Here is a 16,586-nt window from a genome sequence, read left to right as displayed (position 1 = left end):
TTATAGATTTCTTGTGTAAGGAAAACCTTGGCCTTACTTGATGATAAAAATAATATTAGAAAAATATATCAATGGAATTGATAAATACAGAAAACCTGGATCTTGATGGTAATAATCTAGAAATAAAGAGAAAGGTTATCCTATGATCACTCAGATAAATGAGTTATTGAATTACTAGGCTGATATCAGAACGCTCATCCACGCTTACTCAGGCACATATACCAGATTTCATCTAAACTCACAAAGAATCCCGACAAATAAGCATAAGCAAATTTGGAAAACCTTAGACATATACATACGTGAGCAGACCCATGAACTAAATCGTAAAAAAGCCTTCTTTGCAATTAAAGCTCAAACTTTTTAAATTTAAACACAATAACTCACCAAATGTATTAAATATGATAATAAATTCCTATTGATTTTGTTGTAGATTTCTTGTGTAAGGAGAACTTTGGACTTGATGATAAAAGTAATATTAAAAAAAATATCAATAGAATTGATAAATACGGAGAAACTGGATATTGATGATAATAATCTAGAAATAAAGAGAAAGGTTATCCTATGATCACTCAGATAAATGAGTTATTGAATTACTAGACTGATATCAGAACGCTCATCCACGCTTACTCAGGCACATATACCAGATTTCATCTAAACTCACAAAGAATCCCGACAAATAAGCATAAGCAAATTTGGAAAACCTTAGACATATACATACGTGAGCAGACCCATGAACTAAATCGTAAAAAAGCCTTCATTGCAATTAAAGTTCAAACTTTTTAAATTTAAACACAATAACTCACCAAATATATTAAATGTGATAATAAATTCCTATTGATTTGTTATAGATTTCTTGTTTAAGGAGAACCTTGGACTTGATGATAAAAGTAATATTAAAAAAATATATCAATAGAATTGATAAATACGGAAAAACTGGATCTTGTTGATAATAATCTAGAAATAAAGAGAAAGGTTATCCTATGATCACTCAGATAAATGAGTTATTGAATTACTAGGCTGATATCAGAACGCTCATCCACGCTTACTCAGGCACATATACCAGATTTCATCTAAACTCACAAAGAATCCCGACAAATAAGCATAAGCAAATTTGGAAAACCTTAGACATATACATACGTGAGCAGACCCATGAACTAAATCGTAAAAAAGCCTTCATTGCAATTAAAGCTCTTTTTAAATTTAAACACAATAACTCACCAAATGTACCAAATGTGATAAATAAATTTCTGTTGATTTTGTTATAGATTTCTTGTGTAAAGAGAACCTTACCCTAGATAATTATTTGTGTAAAAAAAAAAATAATTTATTTTTTACGTAAAAAAAAAATAAGAATATTTATTTGCACAAAAAAAAGTTGGTTACCTTTCTCTAAAGAAGGAGGAGGGAAGAATATTTATTTTTTTTTGCGTAAAAAAATAAAAATATTTATTTGCGCGAAAAAAAGGTTAACCTTTCTCTAAAAGAGGAAAAGAATAAGAGGATATTATTTTTCGCACAAAAAAAAAATAAAAATATTTATTTGCGCGAAAAAAGTTCTCTAAAGGAGGGAAAGAATAAGTGGATGTGTATGTGTGGAATAGGAGAATATTTGGAATGTTTGGAATAAGAGGATGTGTAATAAAAAAAAAAAGAAAAAAGAACTGTATAAATATTTTTTTTTGTTGCACAAGCTCTTCATATAAAAAGTATAAATGATATTAATATTTGTAATCAACTCTTGCGGACTTGCAAAAGTAGAAAAATAGTAAAAAATAGTTTATTGTTGATATTATAATTGATTTGATGAAAAAAATACTTAATACTGCGCATCAATAAAATCAGTGGCTTTTTAAAAGCAAAAAATTATTACAGTATAAGTTTGTAAGCAAAAAAAAATATTTTATTTGATATAAAAAGTATAATTAAACTGTAATAGATATATTTAAATATCAGTCCATCAAAATCACTACCAATATCATTTTAGAATATAATTATGAGTCATCACTTGTGGTATATTATAATAAACAATTATAAAAGACGCAGTAAAAATCGCGTTACATATTATTTTATTACCATATAACAATTTAAACTGCGCATCAATAAAATCGGTGGCTTGTGTTATAAGCAAGTAAAAAAAGACATAAAAGGTATAATTAAACTGTATATCAGTCCGTCAAAATCACTAACCAATATCATTTCAGAATTTAATAAGTTATATTACATCTTTTACACAAATTTATAAAAGACGTGTTACATGTTATAAGACAATTTATGTTAGACTATACTGTAAAGTTGACTACCATCCTGATTTTCTTTTAATAATACTCAACTTTTCTTTACAACTTATTAATTTTATTTAATGTAAAACATTTAATTCTTTTTTAATATGATAATCAGGGATAAAAAAGTTTTATTGACAAACTAGATATTTTTCATTTTACACCTAAAAATAATGGCTAAAAAAATTTCATCTCGAAATAAAAAATGATATTATAGTGCATTCTCGAAAGGTGTCTTTCTCATAATTGGTTAATGGATTTTTATTTTTGAATAATAAACTTTTTTTATTATAAAGGTTTCATGGAAATAGAAAACTGGAAAGGAATTAGACAAAAAGGATGAAAAGATTAAAAGTTTAGAAATGTTAGATTAGACTAACCTATTAAAGTGAAGCTGCTGTATTACGCTCACTTAGTTGACTTTATAATTATAGTTTAATTGAATTCATTGAAAAGGTAAAGAGTAAAGACAATATTTAAAAATGGAAGTAAGTTCATTAAAAAATGAAGGTCGTTAAAAACCTCAAGATAATACACATCCAAATCCATCAATGTCAAATACTACTTATGTTCAACCAGCAATATCATAAGCAACTTCACCCGAGTATCAGGAAAAAGAATTTGCCCTATTACAATATTAAAATGTAGGCTTTTAATTAACATATTTGTGTATAATATTATGTTACTTTATTTTATAGTCAGCACCAGTATTTATTTTATCATTTTCAATGTAATTCTCTTTGAAACGTGAAAATATATATATGTTAAATATTTAAATTTATTGGAAAAAATTATTAGACAGATATTTTTATTTATTTAATTGAAAAATAAATATTTTTTTACCCATTGCAATAAAGTTATTAAATTTGTGAAAGAAATAAATATATTAATTACATTACATAATCTTTTAAATTAAAAAGAAAGTTGCGGATTTCATTGGCTATTTTCTTTTTTACATAATATTTTCATATACAGTAACTAGCTTTTAAATAAATATGTTTTTAAAAATCCTTATTCCTTTATTCAAAAAAAAAAAAATGATTTCATTATATTCTTTCGATATTTCCTATTTTCCAATTTTTCATACCCAAATTATTGTTCCAAATTTAGAAGCTGGTATCACTTCTATTTCTTATGCTATAAAAAGAAATTTTGTCATAATGTCGTAATAGGATTTCAAAAATTTGATACTGAAAAATTGTGACAGTATATTTTTTGTATAGCCAATCTTAATTCAAATAGAAAAATGAATGAAACAATTTGATTTTAAAGACCAATTATATACATATTAATCTAATTACCTTATTATCATGTTCATTTTCAAAACGTGTAAGAAAAAGGATATTGATAATGCACAAAGTTAGTTCATACAAAATATTTTGTGATAATCGTAAAAAAGAATAGAAATGTTTTAATATATATATATAGGTTTGCTATTGACAAAAGTTTTTTTGTAAAATAATAATAAAAATGTAAAATATATAAGTATGAAAATAACAACATTAGCGGTCACAATGAACTTATGTTTTTTAATAATTTTATTCTAGATTCTCAATAAAGGAAAATAATATTCAACTTTACTATCGAAAGATGTCACTGACAATAAAACTCATATGACTACTATGATTACCCTATATTGGCAAATAGGACGTGACAAATAGGATTTTTGATACTAAAAATTCCTGAGTCCCTCTAGGGGCGAATGACATCATATCATGTCAAAAAGTTTAAGGATAACATTAATTTACATAAATGAACAATCAATAACTAACCAATTTATAATTTATTTTTATCAAACCAAAATAATACATACAAAACCCATAAATAATAGCTAGTATAAAAGAAATAATTTAATAATATAATTTTAATCAAACTAAATTCTTTGATTCTCATAAAAAATCATTCAGTATTATTATTTTCTTCTTCTTGATTAATTTCATCAAGATCTGCAAAATAAGCAAATTATTAAGTATTAGAAAAATAAAGAGCTGAAGAATAAATATCTTACCTAATTCGTCTAATTGACAATCAAAACATTCTGAATCTATAAATTAATTAACATAATATTAAAACAATATAAATATTTATTAATTATACTGATTGCTGATAGAAATAATTACTTATGTAATGTTGTTTTAGTACCGTCTACTAAAAAAATAAAGTTATTAGTAATGTAAACATTTTTTTTTTTTTTTGCTTATCAAAGTAAAATTAAATTAAATTACCTGAATTTACTGGTTCTGGAAGATTTTTGAAATTTAAAAGTCTACTAGTGTAGATTGCCTGTGGATGTGTTTATATGTTGTTAGATCTTTTTTCACTTGTTCTGTTTAATTTAATTTTATCATTATATTCATATATTTGAAATCCAGTATCACTATCTTCACTTGCTCTACACTCATCCCATTTATTTAATGTTTGATACAATTCTTTAGTGGTTGGACTATTTTCTGCTTTGGCATCCCAACATTTAGTAATCAAATCTGCAAGTAATTTTGGTGTATATTTGAAAATATTTGGTCTAAGTCCTTTACATATTTTAATAGATAAAGCATGATTATGAGGAATATTATTATAAGGAGTTTCTTCAGATATATATTCATTCATCATTATTCCAAATGAATAAATATCAGATGCTTTTGTATATTGATATCCACGTAAAACTTCTAGTGCCATATAAGGTAATACTCCATAAATTCCTTCTTGTTTAACTGATTGCTTTTCATTATTTGCTGGTTGGCACATTCCTAAATCACTTATAAGTGGATAATCTCTATGTAATATATTGCCTGAATGAAAATCTTTATGAACTTTTCCAGCATTATGATTATCTAGAAGTCCACTTACAATTTGTTGTAATTTATTAATTTTTGAATAATAATCTGATTCATTGTTGAGATAGTAATTTCTCAAATTTCCTTCTCTACAATATTCTAAAACCATCATATAATCTTTGGTATTTTGATCTTGAGTTATTCCATAACATTGAACAATATCCCAAAGATAAATCTGAAGATGAGTTTTAATCTAATGAACATATTGAAAGTGAAAATTTTTAATAATATATAAGTAATACATAAATAAAAATAAAAGTAAATAGATTACATTTCTTATTTTAATTACCTCATTTAAAAATTCTGTACTTATACAAGAAGAATTGTCCAAACTTTTTAATGCAACTTCTGTATTACTATACCTATTCTATTTTTGATTTTCAATATCCCAAGAATGAATATATCCTTCAAGCCATTTTGCTGAATAAATTTTACCAAATCTACCTCTGGTAATATAAGTAATATCTTTAAAATTTTCAAAAGGTATCCATTCAATATATTTTTTACAATGCACAGCATTAAGTTGTGATTGTTGTATAAATTCATCAATATCTTTATATCCACTAGTCCAATTTTTAAGATTGACACCATTTTCCCCCTGTGCCAGGTTCTTTATATTCTCCACTTGTTTTCTTTTTTCTACATCTCCTATATAAACTACTCTTTCATCTATATTTTCTGATTCAATAGTTGAATAAATAGTAGGAATTGTAACATGGAGCTTTTAAATAAATGATTTAAAAAAGCATTATTATTCAAATTAGAAATTCAATAATGTTATATTATTAAATGATAAAATGAATTATTTTACCTGATATTGATAAGGATCAACATCTATCCACATTTTTGATATTTCTATACTAAATTATTTGGATTGTATGTACAGTGCCTGGAAAAAAGTCAGTAAGCACGTGATGTCGATCAATTTTAATGCGAATTTTTAAAATTAAATAATTCATAAATTACTACGCCAAATTTAATATTTTTTTTTTTATTTGAAAGACAAAGCCTTCAACTTTTTATTAATACTTTGTTGGGTAACCTTTACTATTTATAACAGCAGAGATACGACGAGGCATGCTACTAATAAGATTTTGATATTTATCAGCTTCAATATTTGACCATTCCTCTTGAAGTATTTCCCATAAATTCTCCCTGTTTTTTGGTAATGGCTTATGTGCCCGCACCTGCCTTTCCAATTCATCCCATAAATGCTCTATAGGATTCAAATCTGGGCTCTGTGCGGGCCAAGGAAGGCTGTTTACTTCATTTTCTTCTTCCCAACTCTTAACCACCCTTGCAGTATGTATAGGGGCATTATCATCCTGAAAAATAAAATTTTCCTGATCGTCTAGATTATTAATAAATGGTAATAAATAATTTTCCAGTACATTCATATATACTGTGGCTGTTATTTTACCTTCTAATTTAACTAATGGACCAAGATTGTTTTTTGAAAAACATCCCCAAACCATCACTCCTTGTTGACCTGACTTTACTGTAGGTATTAAACACTCAATATCATATTTTTCATGTGGCCTTCTCCAAACCAATCTCCTACCATTTCCTCTGAATAATTCAAATTTGGATTCGTCGCTCCAAATAACACTGTCCCACTCATTTATCCATAATTTTCGTTCTTTGGCCCAGTTGAGTCTTTTAATTCTATTTGTTTCAGTAACAAGAGGTTTTCTTACTCCTACTCGACTATAAAAACCTTGTTCATGAAGATAATTAAGTAAAGTTTTTTTGCATACATGTGTGGAAGTAGAATCAACGAAATTCTCATGTAACTCCTGAAGGGTCATTTTCCTATCTTTTTTAAGAATTCTTATTAAATGTCGGCCATCCCTTTCTGTCATTTTAGGCGGTCTTCCAGTCCTAGGAGGGAGTGTTTCATCACCACGTATCTTGTAAGTAGAAATAACCTTATGAATGGTACAACTGGGACAATTTAATGCTTCAGCTATCTTTCGTTCACTTACTCCACATTTCCAAGCTCCAATGACTTCTCCACGTTCAAAAATTGTAAGTTCTCTTCGTTTGCAAGACATAGTAGTTAAAGAAGGTTCTAAACAACGCATGGGAAAAAATTGGAGACAAATTTATAATAAAATGATCGACAAAACTGGTTTTAAAGTTAAACAAATAAATGATCTACAGTCACGTGCTTACTGACTTATTTCCAGGCACTGTAGATTACAATTTACTTAGTAAATTCAAAGATAACGTTAACCATATAATAAAATGAAACGTAAAAAAAAAAATTTTTTAAAATTACGGAGTTCGGATAAATTTATTCAACAAATAAGCCTTGTGCAGCATGTGTAACATTCAAAATTTTGAATAAAAATAAAATACTTTGTTGCACTATTGATCTGCATAAAAGACAAAAGAAACCAAATAAAAATAATTTCAGCCTAGCTAATAACTACTAGCTGTAACTTGTTGCGTTTGCAACAGGATTAATGTAGTTTAAATCAAATATAACAATCAAATAATCAATATTTAAGTAAATTAGTGTTAATTATAAATAAATTGTAAAAAAATTTTTTTTTAAAAAAAAAAATAAATAAAATGTAATGAAAAACGAATGAAAAAAAATCTTTTTTAAATTTTTAAAAATTATTTTTTTTCAGTTTTTTTTCGAACTGAAAATTTTTTATTTTTATTTCTATGTTTTTTTTTTTTCAAATCGAAATTTTCTCATTTTTTCTTTCAACCCAAAAAAAATAGTTTTTAATGATTTTTTCCGTTTTTTTTTTCTACCAGAAGAAAATTGATTTTAACTGTTTTTTTCAAGATATTTTCATTTTTAATCTTTTATTTTTTTAAATATTCTATTTTTTTCGGTTTCTTTAAGTTAAAATTTTTTTTTTTGCTATTTTTTTTATTGTATTTATTTATATCACCAATAATAAACAGTAAATTAATAAACATTTACCTGAAATTTTTTTTATATTAAAAGACTCTATGATCGACGATAATAATACTATTATTGTTGGGATTAAATTTTTTTACAAAGTAGCACAAACTATCTTTTATACTAAAGAATCTACATGCACTTTGCCTAATAAGATGTTGGCTCAGATCAACAAGCTGCAGCAGAATTTAAAGTATATATAAGGTTAACCGGTTAGCCGTTCAACAAAATTGTCTATCATTTTCTTTTTCATTTCTTTTACTTCTTTTTTAAAATTTATAAATTATGGATGATAATAATCTTTTACCAAAATTATTTCAAAATTTACTTGAAATTTTAAATGATAATGAATATTATGATGTTACTATTGAAGTTGGTAATGATCCTTATATAAAAATATTTCGTGCTCATATGGTTATCTTACATTATCGTTCCACGTATCTACGAAGAATTTTGTCAACAAATAAAAAGAATAATGATGGGACTTTGGTTCATATAAAATTACCAAATATTTTACCTGAGATTTTTCAAATAATTTTAAGGTAATAATTAAAATTAAATTAAAATTACAAAATGAATATACTGTATAACAACATTTAAATTTACGTTTTTCTATTTTTTTAGATATATTTATAGTGGAAGAATTTCCTTGGAGGAATATGATACTTCGGACATAATTAAAATCTTAATTGCTGGGAGTGAACTTGGTCTTCAAGAACTAATCACCTATATACAATCCTTCTTGATTAAAACTAAGGCAAATTGGATGGAACAAAATTTTAATTTGATATATCAAACATGCTTTGAGAATGATTCTTTTATGGAACTTCAAAATTTTTGTACTAATTTAACCTCTAAAGAGCCAGATAAAATATTCAAATCTCTAAATTTTGCTTCAATTCCAGAAAAACTTTTGATCACAATTATTCAAAGTGATAATCTTCAAATGGAAGAAATTCAAGTATGGAATCATGTGCTTAAATGGGGACTTGCTCAAAATCCAGAACTTTCTTCGGATCCTGCAAATTTTTCAAAAGAAGATTTTGATACTTTGAAAAATAGTTTACATAATTGTATTCCATTTATTAGATTCTATAATTTAACTTCTGATGAATTTTCAAAAGAAATATTACCTTATAAAAAAGTTTTACCAAAAGAATTATATAAAGATTTATTAAAATATTTTTTGGATTCTAACAACCAATCAATTAAGCAATCAAAATCTCGTATGACTACTAGGAAAAATAATATTGATTCCAAAATCATTACAACTCAACACGCTGAATTAATCTCGAAATGGATTGATAGATTAAAAATTACGGATGAGATAAAAACTGCATACAAATTCAATTTGTTACTGCGTGGGTCTCGTGATGGATTTACAGTTGAAAAATTTCATGAAATCTGTGATAACAAATCTCATACAATAACAATTATTAAGGTGAAAAATAGTAATGAAATTCTTGGGGGATATAATCCAATTGAATGGGAATCTAATTACTATGGTAATTTTGGCACTACTAAGGATAGTTTTATATTTTCTTTTAAGAACAGTGGTGATATTGAAAGTTATATTTTAAGTCGCGTGGAAAATGAAGAATTTGCTATACACAACTATCGAACTAATGGTCCAAGATTTGGTGATGACCTTGCTTTAATTAGTAACTATGGTTTTTGTGAAAATAATCATTATGAAAATCAAATCAGAGAAACGACTAATGATTTTTTTGTGGAAGAATATGAAGTGTTTCAAGTTATAAGATAAATTAGTTTGTAATAATTGATGTGGTTGTTTTTTTTATTTCTTTTTAAAAAATATACAAACACATGATATAATCTCCAGAAATCAGAATAATGATTAGAAAAATGTTTTATGTTATCTTAATGATTGATTGACTAGTTTTTGTATGCAAAAAATTAATTCATGACCTTTTATTTTTAATCAAACCTTCTTTATTGGTTAAAGAACATCAGTTATATATTACAATTACCTCTTGACAAAACAGTGGTAATTTTTCATATTACATTTGTGATTTTCATGAATTTCGCCTCAATTTTACATAAATTAATAAATCATAAATTTTTTAATATTAAAATAATGTTCATTGATAATTATTCAGTAAAAATTGAATTTGATTACTTAAATTTTATTATTACTTAACAAGAAAGTAACCATCAATATTTGTCAAAACAAATTAATATATGGAAAAGTATAGTATTTATAACGTTTTTTTTATAGCTTATCATAGTATACAATTTGACTTAGATTTACAAGATGGCATGATTAAAGGTAATAATTACCGTATCCATCGTAAAATAAGCAACCCCGAAAATATATTTTAAACTTTTATAATGATCCAAAATCAGGATGTCGCGATCAAGTAGTCGCGGATACTGCAAAAAATGAAAAATTGGAAAATTTTAGATGATTGTATCGGAAATTTAATAGAACTTCCGCTCAAGTAATTATTTATAATTTATATAAAGTAATTTTTTTTAATTGACGTGAAAATTTTTTTATTTTAGGTTACTTTGAATTAGGCTAGATAAATAATTGGTTCTACAACCGTTACTCAACTTGAATCTTAAAGCACTTGAATGCAAGTGAGTATGATGTTTGGTAAAAAAATGTGTTTGCGTTTTTTTTTTTTGGCTTATTAAATTTTTTTATTTTTAATTTTTTTAGACGTCTAAACAAATGGCAAGACTTGATGCGTTATCTAAGCTATCTGAAATCTCATTTCCTCATTCGGTTAATAATAAGATTGATAATTATAAACAGAAATTATTAAATTTTTAGTATACTTTGAAGAAGTACATATCGGAGGATTTGTTTCATCACCTAAATATGCTGAATCATTGCATTATGCAGGACAGCAAAGTTAGGAATGCGTTGAACGATATCCATAAAGATGTGATTAACAAAAATGCAATTTTTTATACGATTTTAATTTTGGCCGGAATTAAACATAAATTTGGCCAGATTTATGATATGTAGATCAGTGTAACATTCACAAAAATGTTTTATTTAATTTCTAATTTTAAAAAGTACACTAGTATATGAGTCTACAAATTAAAACTTAAAATTTGATTTTTGAATTATAAATTTAATCTGTTACAGTATTTATAATACTTTAAATTTAAGTATAAAAAACATTTTGAACACTCAAAAAATAATAAAATATAAAGATAACCACCCAAACTTTTTTCAAAATTCACTTTCAAAATATCCTTACAATAAGTCTTCTCAAATGAATCTATATAAGCAAAAAAAGGGGAATTTAGAACAATATTTTTTACAAAAATTCTTAGATCTAAAAGGTAAAAGAAAAAAAAATGGAAAATAGAAAACTAGTCAAAATAATAAAAAAAATCTCCAGCACTAAATACTATTCACACAACTCACAAACTGACATAATATATTGTACTTAGAATTGTTCTTAATAATTTTCTTAATTTAGTTTATATAATTTGCTTTTTTTGTAAGCATTTTAGAGTATTTCAAAATGTTAATTGAATATAATAATGTACTGTATATTATTTCAATTAATAATAAATAATAAACTAATAAAAGTTTTATTTTAAACAATAATAAATAAACAATAACAATGATTGTCGGTAATATGATTGTCAGTAATGTGAACCAGACCTAAATTTATCATTTAAGTATTTTTATTATTGCTGAACTATATAAGTTTTGCAAAAATGGACTTAATAAGTAAAACCGTGCAGTCATGTTGGTTATACCCACCACATAATACAGTAAGTATTTTATATGATGCGTTAAAAATCACGAGCATGACATGTGCAAACAAACGATGGTAGTTATTTGCTGTTTCGTAAATGTGATAATACCGATTTGCGCTTTCACCAAAATCTATTAATATGAGAGTTCATGTTTAGAGGGGGGTTGGGTTAGTGTAATTACTAATGCAAGATTTAGTAAAGATTACGTTTTTTAATAAAAAAAAACGTTGAACTCAGTGTTTTTTCATTAAATATAAAACATAATTTAAATTTCATTTCAATTAAATTCAATTTCAATTTCAATTTCAATATATCAATTTAATAAAATTAAAAAGAAAAGTAGTTGGTTTAAAAAAAAATTGGTTATCGTAAAATATAATTTCTGATCGTATTAGACGTTACGACTGTTACGTATGTCATAGATCACCTGACAAATACGAACTGATTTTTTATTATCTGGTATTTTTTGTGTAATTAAGCATTATATTTATTTTTTTTTAATGAAATAAAAGAAATTATGTTTATTTACTTTTACTATATTAAAAAAAAAGTAATTGTTTTTTTTAAAAAAAATTGGAGTTATTGTAAAATTTAATTGTTAATCAAATATTACAAATATATGTTATAGATCACTGATCAAATATATACGAATTATTAAAGATTTCGTAATAATTTGATTACTAAATAATTTTTTCTAGCAGTTACTAATAATTTATTACTAACATTAAATCATAATTAATAATAAAACTGAATCAGATTAAGACAGATTAGTTACGATCTAATTATATATATTAAACAAATTAATAATATAACTAAATATGATATGACACTGATAAAATTTTTCATCCAAACTTATAAATATTTTTTTTAATACAATTTATCAGTTTTTATATAAGTTTAATAAAGCAATTATGGGTTCTTTAAAAAAAAAGTATTTTGTTTGGCTATGCATTTACATTCGGTTTATGTTAAACCTAATTATACTTTAAAGGCCGCCGCCAGGCGGCCATAGCGGCACAGTTCTAGTTATTTATTTAAAAAAAAAAGATAAATAAACCATATTTTGAACTAGATTTACAAAATTTTTATATTTTATGTCTTTTACTAATAAAACATAACTAAAGAATTTATGTAAAACTTCTATGGAAGCTTTTGGGACCTTTAAGCTTAACACGAATAATATATTTACTTTTTTATCCTAAATTTTCAATTAAAAATATTTCAGTATACTTTATATTTAAAAAATCACTTCAACCGAAAATAAAATAAAAAAAGTGACCTTTCAAGACGAAATTTAAACCCAAATGCGTACAGAGCAAATGGAACTAGAACATATGAATTGAAAAAATAATAATCATCTTATATATATACCAAATCTTATCGTACACCTCAGTTTAGGTTAAAGGTCTACACCCACCTTAGGTTAAGGATGTTCTATTTATTATGGTTAGAATAATTTGATTTGTCATCAGGTCATGTGGTTTCGATTAATGTCGGATATTTTTTGCTAATGAAATAATGTTAACAAAAAAAATTAAACTTTGTCTTATTAGATGCGATCGGCAGCAGTCGAATTATCCGTCAAGTATAAGTGCATAACGGCTTTCTTTTTTTAATATATACTTTTTTTGGTTGAAATTTATTAAATACCTTTTTCTTTTAATTCATATAAATCAGGAGGTACTTAATTTTTATTCATTAAACCCTTAAAAAAATAAGAAAAAAAAAGATAAGTACAATATGTGATAAGTGCTTATCGTAATATATAATGTTTATATGAACTTTTTTTTTTAAAAAAAAATAAATATAGTAAAAACCGAATGAAAAAAAAACTTTTTTTTTTATAGAACCAAAATTTTTAAAATTATTTTTTTCGGTTTTTTTTTTTTGAACTGAAAATTTTTTATTTTTATTTCAAATCGAAAATTTTTCATTTTTTTTTCAACCCCCAAAAATAGTTTTTAATGGTTTTTTTCAGTTTTTTTTTTCTACCAGAAGAAAATTGATTTTAACTGTTTTTTTCAAGATATTTTCTTTTTAATCTTTTCTTTTTTAAATATTCTATTTTTTCGATTTCTTTAAAATTTTTTTTAATCAACACTAAAAAAAGTGATTTTTTTTTATTATATTTATTTATTTATATCACCAATAATATATCTAATTTAATTAAATATAGAAACTTATTAATCCTGTTGCATCATCATAGTAATTAATAAATATTTACCTGAAATTTTTATATTAAAAGAATGAATTATACTGTATCGACGATAATAATACTATTGTTAGGATTAAATTTTTTTTAAACTATCTTTTATACTAAAGAAATCTACATGCACGTTGCCTAATAAGATGTTGGCTCAGATCAACAAGCTGCAGCAGAAATTTAAAGTATATAAGGTTAACCAGTTAGCCTTTCAACAAAATTGTCGATCATTTTCTTTTTCATTTCTTTATTTCTTTTATTTCTTTTTTAAAATTTATAAATTATGGATGATAATAATCTTTTACCAAAATTATTTCAGAATTTACTTGAAATTTTAAATGATGAAGAATATTATGATGTTACTATTGAAGTTGGTAATGATCCTTATATAAAGATATTTCGTGCTCATATGGTTATCTTACATTATCGTTCCACGTATCTACGAAGAATGTTATCAACAAATAAAAAGAATAATGATGGGGCTTTGGTTCATATAAAATTACCAAATATTTTACCTGAAATTTTTCAAATAATCTTAAGGTAATAATTAAAATTAAATTAAAATTATTGAAATTACAAAATGAATATACTGTATAACAACATATTTAAATTTACGCTTTTATTTTTTTAGATATATTTATAGTGGAAGAATTTCCTTGGAGGAATATGATACTTCGGATATAATTAAAATCTTGATTGCCGGAAGTGAACTTGGTCTTCAAGAACTAATCACTTATATACAATCCTTCTTGATTAAAACTAAGGCAAATTGGATGGAACAAAATTTTAATTTGATATATCAAACATGCTTCGAGAACGATTCTTTCTTGGAACTTCAAAATTTTTGTACTAATTTAACCTCCGAAGAACCAGATAAGATATTCAAATCTCTAAATTTTGCTTCAATTCCAGAAAAGCTTTTGATCACAATTATTCAAAGTGATAATCTTCAAATGGAAGAAATTCAAGTATGGAATCATGTGCTTAAATGGGGACTTGCTCAAAACCCAGAAATTTCTTCGGATCCTGCAAATTTTTCAAAAGAAGATTTCAAAACTTTAAAGAATAATGTGCGTCAATGTATTCCATTTATCAGATTTCATAATCTATCTTCTGAAGAATTTTCTGATAAAGTATTACCTTACAGGAAGATTTTACCTAAGGATTTATTATATGAAGACTTATTAAAATATTTTATGAATCCTAATAAAAAATCAAAACCTCGTATGTCTACTAAAGAAATTAATATTGATTCCAAAATCATTACATCTCAACATGCTGAATTAATCTCGAAATGGATCGATAGATTAAAAATTACGGATGAGATAAAAACTGCGTACAAATTCAATTTGTTACTGCGTGGATCTCGTGATGGATTTACACCTGAAAAATTTCATGAAATCTGTGATAATCAATTTCGTACTATAACAATTATTAAAGTGAAAGATAGTAATGAAATTCTTGGGGGATATAATCCAATTAAATGGGAGTCTAATGATGCTGGTAATTATGGCACTACTAACGATAGTTTTATATTTTCTTTTAAGAATAGTGATGATATTGAAAGTTATATTTTAAGGCGCGTGGAAAATGAAAATTTTGCTATACACAACTATCGTGAAGTTGGTCCAGCTTTTGGTGATGACCTTATTTTAATTAGTGACGTTGGTATTTGTGATTATATGTATTACGAAAAGCAAATCAGAGAATCTACTGAATTTTTTTCTGGTGAAGAATATGAAGTATTTCAAATTCTAAATTAAAATCAATTTTGCAATAGTGGATATTAATTTTTTTTTTATTATCGTATTCACCATATTTATATAAATTGATTGTAATATATTAAACTATTAAATAGATTTTATAAAAATTAATTGATCACCTTATTTAGATATAATATTCTCTACTTATCTTATCAAGTATTTCCTTTATCCAATCTATTCTCACGTCACAATTTCTTAGAATTTTATACAAATAAAATTCATTTTTTATATGCAAATTTCTAAATAGAAATTTACAAAGTTATTTAAACTTATAAATTAAACTCAATTATTATCTGTTGCCGTGCAAGAAAAGCTGCCACCTTTTCTATGACAAGTGACGTTAATTGCCGATCCGTTTAAGAACGGCACTATCGTATATATAAAATACATATAGCTTTTAAATCTGACACGCGTACAATGTAAAGTCATTCTTTTCCATAGTAAAGTTATAATTTTTTTAACATATTATTTTTCCTTGGGTTTTTTTACATATATTATATGATTTTTATTAAAAAATATTGAGTTATCGCAGTTTTAGTATTTGTGAATTTATTGCCAACTATGCAATTTTCGTTAAATTTCACCCCGCACATATAATGCTAAAAAAGTAAAAATTGTGCCAATATTAAATGAATTGACAATTAAATAATTAATAAATGGTTTTTTTTAGTAATTTAAAGTTGGTTGATTGTTACTATAAGCCATTTGTTGATATTTAAATATAATAATATAATAAAAAGTTATCAAAATTCGCATATAAAAGTTAAATCTGACGCGCGTGAAATGTAAAGTTGTTTTTTTCAATAATAAAGGTACAAATATTTTAGCATATTATTT

The 16,586-nt window shown here is 24.8% G+C and overlaps 4 protein-coding genes across 4 annotated transcripts; 2 read left to right on the top strand and 2 right to left on the bottom strand.

Moving 5' to 3' along the window:
• Window positions 1-4,178: 4,178 nt before the first annotated feature.
• Window positions 4,179-5,957, bottom strand: OCT59_027248 (uncharacterized protein; the record flags this gene model as incomplete). Its single annotated transcript, XM_066136836.1, has 7 exons — window positions 4,179-4,225; window positions 4,288-4,323; window positions 4,422-4,427; window positions 4,505-4,519; window positions 4,601-5,306; window positions 5,628-5,834; window positions 5,925-5,957. 7 exons carry the CDS (start codon window positions 5,955-5,957, stop codon window positions 4,179-4,181), a joined length of 1,050 nt encoding a protein of 349 aa, XP_065993284.1.
• An 815-nt stretch (window positions 5,958-6,772) lies between these two features.
• Window positions 6,773-7,197, bottom strand: OCT59_027247 (uncharacterized protein; the record flags this gene model as incomplete). The annotated part of the gene is made up of 3 exons (XM_066136834.1): window positions 6,773-6,778; window positions 6,871-7,023; window positions 7,099-7,197. The coding sequence occupies 3 exons, from the start codon at window positions 7,195-7,197 to the stop codon at window positions 6,773-6,775; spliced, it is 258 nt and encodes an 85-aa protein (XP_065993283.1).
• Window positions 7,198-8,321: 1,124 nt separating this feature from the next.
• OCT59_027246 (uncharacterized protein) lies at window positions 8,322-9,801 on the top strand (the record flags this gene model as incomplete). Its single annotated transcript, XM_066136833.1, has 2 exons — window positions 8,322-8,578; window positions 8,661-9,801. 2 exons carry the CDS (start codon window positions 8,322-8,324, stop codon window positions 9,799-9,801), a joined length of 1,398 nt encoding a protein of 465 aa, XP_065993282.1.
• A 4,407-nt stretch (window positions 9,802-14,208) lies between these two features.
• On the top strand, window positions 14,209-15,990 carry OCT59_027245 (uncharacterized protein). The gene is made up of 2 exons (XM_066136832.1): window positions 14,209-14,526; window positions 14,618-15,990. Exons 1-2 carry the CDS (start codon window positions 14,270-14,272, stop codon window positions 15,747-15,749), a joined length of 1,389 nt encoding a protein of 462 aa, XP_065993281.1. The 5' UTR covers window positions 14,209-14,269; the 3' UTR covers window positions 15,750-15,990.
• The last annotated feature ends 596 nt before the right edge of the window (window positions 15,991-16,586 follow it).

The sequence above is a fragment of the Rhizophagus irregularis genome, chromosome 7 (assembly GCF_026210795.1).
Source record: "Rhizophagus irregularis chromosome 7, complete sequence".
In the NCBI taxonomy this organism is placed as follows: Eukaryota; Fungi; Glomeromycota; class Glomeromycetes; order Glomerales; family Glomeraceae; genus Rhizophagus; species Rhizophagus irregularis.
The sequence above is the reverse complement of the archived record's forward strand: the minus strand, read 5'-3'. Positions and strand labels throughout refer to the sequence as shown.